This window comes from Plecotus auritus, assembly GCF_963455305.1.
Source record: "Plecotus auritus genome assembly, chromosome: 3".
Lineage (NCBI taxonomy): Eukaryota > Metazoa > Chordata > Mammalia > Chiroptera > Vespertilionidae > Plecotus > Plecotus auritus.
The window spans coordinates 42,035,046-42,043,023 of record NC_137772.1 but is presented as its reverse complement, the minus strand read 5'-3'; the positions used below and the strand labels follow the sequence as shown (position 1 = coordinate 42,043,023).

Sequence of the window (7,978 nt, the reverse complement as noted above, 5' to 3'; positions counted from 1 at the left end):
TAAAAGGGGGGAACCTGCTTTGGCCTTTTCTCATTTGCTTGGGCCGCGGATTCCGCTCGGTCCTCGCGTTTGCAGCTGTCCGCTTCTGGTCCAGTGCCCCAGGCCAACTGGAGAGAGGGAGCGAACAAGCTAGAGATCACTTTTTTTTTTTTTATTGTTATCGTTTTACAGCCCCGACTCCCCCTCCTCCTCTCCCTCTGCCTGCCTTCTCCCCTCCCACAGCCCCCATCTCCTCTCCTCCTCCCCTCCTCCCGCACAACTTAAAGAAAGGGAGCCGCGCGGCAGCTTCCTTCATCGGGGGGGAATTCGTGGCTGCTGCAAGTTTACTACGCCAGGCGCAGCCAATGCCAAGCGCGGAGGACGAGGAGGGCTAAGCACTGAGGCCCCGGCGCCGAACAATACCGGCCGCGCGCAGGAGGAAGCGGCTGACCGAGCGCGCCGCGGAGAAGGTGCCTGGCCTCCGCCCGCCGCCCCAGCGCCCGGGCGGCGGTCAGGTGGAGCTGCGGGCGCGCCGGGCCCCGGCGGACAGCTCAGAACTCGCCGGCGTCCTTTTCTAGCCGGTCTGCCTGGCCCGCGCACAGCGTCCGCTCTCGGGAACCGTGGCCCCGCCGCTACTGTGATTTCATTTTGCGGGTGCCTCTTTGCGTTGCCGGCCCCGGGGTTCCGCACGGCAATCGAGAGAGAGTGAGTGTGTGCGTGCACGCGCGGGTGCGCGCAGAGGTGGGGGCCGCGGTGCTGCGCTCACCCCCCTTCGGCCCCCCTCTCCGTTCAGCTCCCCGCACCTCCCTACTGCTCCCTCCTCCTGCCCGCCCTCCCCTGCCCTGCCCGCCCGCCCCCGTCGCAGCTCCTTTAATATACTTTGGTTCTCCGCCTGGCTTTGGACTCTTCTCCTCCTCCACCTCCTCCTCCTCCTCCCGCGCCTCCTCTGTGGCTGCCTCCTCCTCCTCTTCGCGCCTTCGCTCGGCTCCGGGCCGCCCGAAGCAGATCCAGGCGGCGGCGGCTGAAGCCGGAACGCGGCTCCCGGGGCTGAAGTCGCCACCGCCACAGCCGCCTCCGCTCGGAGCCGGGTGGCCGCTGGACTCACTGCGCGCGGAACGGGAGTGGGAGCCTAGAAGGCGAGGGTCTCGCCGGGGTCGGCGAGGCGGGCGGGCGCGCTGGCCATGCTTCTGGACGCGGGGCCGCAGTTCCCGGCCATCGGGGTGGGCAGCTTCGCGCGCCACCATCACCACTCGGCTGCAGCGGCGGCTGCCGCCGCCGCCGAAATGCAAGACCGCGAACTGAGCTTGGCGGCGGCGCAGAACGGGTTCGTGGACTCGGCAGCCGCACACATGGGCGCCTTCAAGCTAAACCCAGGCGCCCATGAGCTGTCCCCGGGCCAGAGCTCGGCGTTCACGTCTCAGGGCCCCGGAGCCTACCCCGGCTCCGCTGCCGCTGCCGCCGCTGCCGCAGCACTCGGGCCCCACGCCGCGCACGTCGGCTCCTACTCTGGGCCGCCCTTCAACTCCACCCGGGACTTCCTGTTTCGCAGCCGCGGCTTCGGGGACTCGGCGCCGGGCGGCGGGCAGCACGGGCTGTTCGGGCCAGGAGCTGGGGGCCTGCACCACGCGCACTCGGACGCGCAGGGCCACCTCCTCTTCCCCGGCCTCCCTGAGCAGCACGGGCCGCATGGTTCACAGAATGTGCTCAACGGGCAGATGCGCCTCGGGCTGCCGGGCGAAGTGTTCGGGCGATCAGAGCAGTACCGCCAGGTGGCCAGCCCGCGGACTGACCCCTACTCGGCAGCACAGCTCCACAACCAGTATGGCCCCATGAATATGAACATGGGTATGAACATGGCAGCGGCCGCGGCCCACCACCACCACCACCACCATCACCCTGGTGCCTTTTTCCGCTACATGCGGCAGCAGTGCATCAAGCAGGAGCTCATCTGCAAGTGGATCGACCCCGAGCAGCTGAGCAATCCCAAGAAGAGCTGCAACAAAACTTTCAGCACCATGCACGAGCTGGTGACCCACGTCTCGGTGGAGCACGTCGGCGGCCCGGAGCAGAGCAACCACGTCTGCTTCTGGGAGGAGTGTCCGCGCGAGGGCAAACCCTTCAAGGCGAAATACAAACTGGTCAACCACATCCGCGTGCACACGGGCGAGAAACCCTTCCCCTGCCCTTTCCCGGGCTGCGGCAAGGTCTTCGCGCGCTCCGAGAACCTCAAGATCCACAAAAGGACCCACACAGGTAACTGCGGTCCGGAGCAGGGACGGGACGCGGAGGGGAGAGCGGCTGTGGTTGATTTGCTAAGAGAAACGCACCGACCGCCAGCCTTTACTCTGGGATGGGAGGTGTGTTTTTGTGTGTGCAAGAGAGCCGGCGGCTTGTTTTTGTTGGAAAATGAAAGAATATTACTGGGCTGGGTTTTTCCATGTGTGGAAATTGAGTTTTAAATAACCAGTGTAACATCAAATGTATGCTTTGCGTGATGCAATGGCTTCACCCGGTTCATAATTGCTCAGCCCGGTTAATAATTTCCGTTCTAAATAGAGCGCACAAAATAAAACTGCTCTCCAACTCCGTGCCTGGGAATAGAGCCTAGAGCGGATTTGCCAGCTTGCCTGAATGTGCTTTTCTGCTTCGGGTGGGTCTGTTTGAGTGGCTTGTGTGTTTCGCACTTATTTTACTCGCGGTCCAAAACGTCTTTGCAGGACTGTTGCCCATTAAATGAATCTGGTGTGAGCCCAAGCGGTAAAGCATCTCTAATTGTTAAAGCCCAACTCAGGGTTGGTCTCGAGGCTTTACGGCGAGATCGTAGGAGTTTGGGACATTCTCTGATGGGCACCAGAGGGTTTAAGATTCCACACTTGGACCTACAACCCCGTTAGCGAGCGCCCGCGGCAGCGCGGCCCGAGAAGCAATCGCGTGACACGAGAGAGCCGCAAAAGAACGCGCCTCTCGCCTCATAGATAATTCATCCATGACCAGCCAAAATCGTGCCAGACGATTTCCTAAAAGAAAGCCAAATGTTTTAGCAACTTCCCCCGTCAATATTTACTCCGAAGTGGGGATGCGCCAGCGGCCTATTGTTCTCTTCCGGGAAGGGAGGGAGGCGAGGTGCGAGACAAGCGCTTAACAAGGTTTAAAATTTGAGAAATTTATTTGCATGAAATGCTTGCTTTCGAGTCCTGTGTCTGAGCGGATGTCTTTAAAAAACAATTTAGGTGCTAATGGAATTTAACGTTAAATGGTCCCCTTTCCAAGTGGAACAATGTTAGTTCTCACACCTCTAAATGACTCCAAGCGTTTGGAATTCTGGCAACAGGATGCAGGGGCCGCCAGAAAATTAACAGGAAGATTTTTGAAAGCCTTTGCTAATGCCCCCACCCCCACTGCCCAGCCGGTGCCTCTACAATCTCGAGATGCTGCCTTATCTCTAATATTTACATTTCCCCCAAACTTATTAAAAAAAAAAAAGCTGGGACTGAGACTAGAATTATGGTTAATTTAATTTGCAGAATTTTGGATGAAGAATACTGGCTCAGTCACTGTGCACAGCCCGTCCCTAAACAACACACAGCAACTCCAAATCTAATTGCCTACTGGCCCCAGAGAGAAACCGACAGCAGCCCTGCAGTCTGTGTGATTTTCATAATGCCCCAAATATTTTGTCATAATAACAGCTTCTCCATGGCCAGACTAACTTGTTGGAAGCTACAAATCCAAGAAGCTCGATTGAAAGGCGGCGCTACCCCAAATTAAACATTTGAGGAAATGGGCGTCAGTCTGAAAGAAAGTAAAATATGCAATAAATGAGCAGGACCGTTAGGTAGAAAGGGTTAATTTCATCTTAGTTCTGCCACGGAGGGGACCCATCTGTTTCAGGGACCCTTCTCCCTCTTCTTCCCTCCTGGCAGAGGCCTTGCCCCCTCCAGGGGGGTGGGAGTCCCCCAAGGGTCCTGGGTGTCCACAGCAAGTGCCCATGTTTGCCTTCCACAGGCGAGAAGCCGTTCCAGTGTGAGTTTGAGGGCTGCGACCGGCGCTTCGCCAACAGCAGTGACAGGAAGAAGCACATGCACGTCCACACCTCCGATAAGCCCTATCTGTGCAAGATGTGCGACAAGTCCTACACGCACCCCAGCTCTCTGCGGAAGCACATGAAGGTACCACCGGGGAGGCGGGCAGAAGGGCACGTCGGCCGGCTGCACCGCCGGCTCCCAGCCAGCCTGAACCACCTCAGCCGGCCTGGGAAGGCATGGGTTCCCCAGGGCCAGGGCGACAGCGGGTATTTCTGGGGTGCTCCTCCGGGGGCCTGGCCCCACAGCAGCTGCACTCACACCCAGTCCCCTTTGGTCTCCCCTCCCGGCTTTTGTCTTGCAGGTCCATGAGTCCTCCCCGCAGGGCTCTGAGTCCTCCCCGGCCGCCAGTTCGGGCTATGAGTCGTCCACGCCCCCAGGGCTGGTGTCCCCCAGTGCCGAGCCCCAGAGCAGCTCCAACCTCTCACCCGCGGCGGCTGCGGCTGCTGCGGCGGCGGCAGCGGCAGCAGCGGCGGTGTCCGCAGTGCATCGGAGCGGAGGCTCAGGCAGCGGCGGCGCAGGCGGTGGCGGCTCTGGCGGAGGCAGCAGCGGGGGCGGCGGCGCGGGCGGTGGGGGCGGCGGCGGCTCTGGCGGGGGCAGCGGGACAGCCGGGGGCCACAGTGGTCTGTCCTCCAACTTCAATGAATGGTACGTGTGAGGGGCCTCTCTCCCTCTCCCAGTCCCCGCCCTGGCGCAGCCGCCCTCCACTACCAAGGGCATCCTGTGATTGTGATGTTAAAATTACGAATCTGATTTTTATGATAACAAAAATGACTTTACCAGCAGAAGGATTTTTCAAAGTTGTTTTTTGTTTTTGTTTTTTTAATAACCTAGGCATGAAAAGCAAAAATATCCCTAACGGAGTCTCTGAAGCTGAAAATATAAAATAAGGAATAAAAAATTAAAAAAAAAATAAAAACCCATAAAAATATCGAACCAAACCCCTTCTCCTTCCCTCATGCCCGCTTTCCTTCTCACCGCACTCCCAGTCTTCTGGCAAACTGTACATAGCGGACTCCTTCCTTCTCCGAGGTGGTTTTAATGGCTTCTTGGTGTATAGAAGTTTGTCCATTTGTAATGCTCTGGATTGCGTTCCTCCCTGCCTTTTCTTCCCTTCCCCAACGTGATGGGCTTTTTCTTTTCTCTTTTTAGTTTACTCAGTTTCTTTTTAAGTAATGTGGAAGAAAATGGTTTCTTTTGTATTGTGGTATTGAATATTGTGTTCCTTTTATGAGGCAACTTGATTGTAAACTTCATGCAACTATAGACTGGAAAAAAAATGAGCCGTGCCAAAGTCTCCCTTCTGTTTCTTCAACATACTGATCCACACACATACACACCACCACCAACAACGCTTGTGAATGTATTTTTCTGTTAGCTGGGTTTACATGTGATGTTTTAGTGCTTTTGCGAGTTCAATTTGTTAGTTCCTGTATGAAAGATTGTGGGGGGAAATAAACGTCGTGCCGTTAGCTTTTTTCCTTAATAACACCCTTCCTTCTGTAAATACCCGTTACCATATTTATCCATTTGTAATTAAATTATGGTATTAACTTGCTACAGAGGAAACAATATTTATAAAGAATGTTTCTTAACTATAAATATGTACAATTGTGGGCATAAACTGTTTCAGATTTTTTATTTGAAGGTTTTAAGTGGTTTGATCATTTCTTGTGATGTTTTGAAAGTAATGCATACAGAAATATAATAAAACGTGTTGAAACTGCATGAACATACTATTTTTTTCTAGCGAAGTTATTGAAGAAAATGGGAACAGACAGCTGAGGGTCCACATGGGTATGGATCAGCTGCCTGAATGAATGGGAGCACCGCCTCACATGCTGGAGAGGAAGGTGTATGTATGCATAGAAACTGGGCCAAACTCCCCTTTGGCAGAAAGTCTCAAAATTCTTTTCTGTGTCCTTTGTTTCATAGCTGAGAGTGAATTAAATTTTTGGAAAGCCCCTGTGAGGAAGGGTGGCAGGAACCTTCAGAGTTTCTAATGGCTCCATTATCTGAGGGAATGCCTTTCTTTCAGCTATTTGGACTGGATTTAAGAGCACTAAATATTTCCTTATTCTTTGTTTTCCCTCATCCCTTCCCCCTTCCCTCTCCCTCTGAAAAGCCGAGGTACAGTTATTTTTAATTGCACATTTAAAACTGAGCTGAGTACTTCGTTTTTGAACTTGGCCCAATGATTACAGTCTAAGGGACTATTTCTACCAAAATTTTTTTTTCTTGAAAATTTTAACAGCTTGCTCAAGAAATCCTGCTTATCTGCACCGCCACTGCATGCCAATAAACAGAATGTTCGAGAGAAGAAGGTGATAAATTGACTACTTTTAAATTTTGGAAAGCAACAAAACCGTTGGCCCGAAATGAAAGAGAATCTCTTCAAGAATTCAGTGAAAGAAAATTAAAAAGACTAAAACAGCCAGGTGGAAGTAAGGCAGAACCCTGACCACCAGCGTTCACTGTTTGCAGCCTCACTTCCCCTCCTCTGCAAGAGTTTATCAAAATTTCCAAACACGTCGTTCCAAGGAGGAAGGCAATTTTAATAACCGAAGGGAAGGGATAGGGGAAATTCTTTTTCAATCCCATCAAGGCATCTTCATTTTCCTTAGTATCCTTGTATCTCTGAGAGGCCCTGCCAGTGCCCCAGTCACACCCCCGCACCCAGTGGTGAAAAGATTTGGGCAGTGGCAGGGACACTTCCAAAGGATCCCCCGGCATGCGCAGGACCCTGCTGGCAGGGAACAAGAACAGGGGTGGCTGCTGCAGAGACCACTGTATCTCTCTCCCCTTCCACCCTCAACGGAGCCGCAGGGCCAAGGCAGGCTAGGCCTAAGGGCCGCTGGAGGGGAGAAAGGCAACCCTGACCTCTTTGGAGGCCATGACACCCATTCAAAGGGGAGGGAAAGACTCCAGCCCGGGGCTGTGTGTGTGTGTGTGTGTGTGTGTGTGTGTGTGTGTGTGTGTCCCAGAGGGTGACAGATGCTGGACTAGCCCTCCCCAGCAGCCTTGAGAACTGCCCAAGCGCCAACTCCTGAAGCAATCAACCCTATTAAAATCAAATTTATAACCCCTAATAATATTAAGGAAAATTATTAAAATAATTGGCATATGTTACTGATCCTTGGGAGATTTCACTGAACACATTATAAGCTGTGAGGAAAATCCTTTAGGGTTTTCCAACACCAATCTTGGGGAGGGGGCAAAGGAATCATAAACAAATTAGAACTTGAGCAAGAATGAGAAGGTCTATTCTAAATATTGTAAACTGTGTGTGTGTGTGTGTAAATTACTGGCTTTGAGACATCTCTCAAATCTAAGAAAGCTGAAATGGGGGAGGTGGGACTTTAATATCAACTCAAGGCCTTAGGGGTTTGCTTCTCATTTGGGGGAAGAAGGAACCCAGCAAGAAGAGAAGGACGAGCTCACAGCCTTGGCTGGATCGCTTTCCAACTTTCCAGATCTGAACCTCGGAGAGCTGCCGGACGACCCGGCGCTATCCTAGTTATCAGCAGGATATGAAGATGGGAAGGGGGGTGGCGTGAGAAGGAAGGTGGCAGCCTGGGAGCGGTCTCCCAGTCCACCCTAGGAAGTGAGGAGCCGATGGGAGCAGCTTTCCCGCAAAATGGCTCCTGGTGCTCCGGCCCCTGCATCCCACAGCTCGCTTTGTCCAAACAAGTCACGGACCCGACGTCGCTGCCCAACCTCCGCCTTTCTTTCGGGCCCCTCGAATCCCGGAGGCAGGACGGGGGCGGGGGTGGTGGGGAGATGGCAAACGTGCGAGAATATCAAAGTTGTCAGAATTGCTCCACTTGGAACGCGCGCGCGGGTGCTGGCGGCCCTAGGACCTGCACGGCCCTGAGGCGCCCGGGCCGTGGGATGGAAGGTGCCGGCGTCAAACCCGC

The 7,978-nt window shown here is 54.3% G+C and overlaps 1 protein-coding gene across 1 annotated transcript; it reads left to right on the top strand.

Annotated features, from left to right (window-relative positions):
- Nucleotides 1-879: 879 nt before the first annotated feature.
- On the top strand, nt 880-5,797 carry ZIC2 (Zic family member 2). Its single transcript, XM_080660645.1, has 3 exons — nt 880-2,232; nt 3,985-4,148; nt 4,366-5,797. The coding sequence occupies exons 1-3, from the start codon at nt 1,161-1,163 to the stop codon at nt 4,717-4,719; spliced, it is 1,590 nt and encodes a 529-aa protein (XP_080516771.1). The 5' UTR covers nt 880-1,160; the 3' UTR covers nt 4,720-5,797.
- The last annotated feature ends 2,181 nt before the right edge of the window (nt 5,798-7,978 follow it).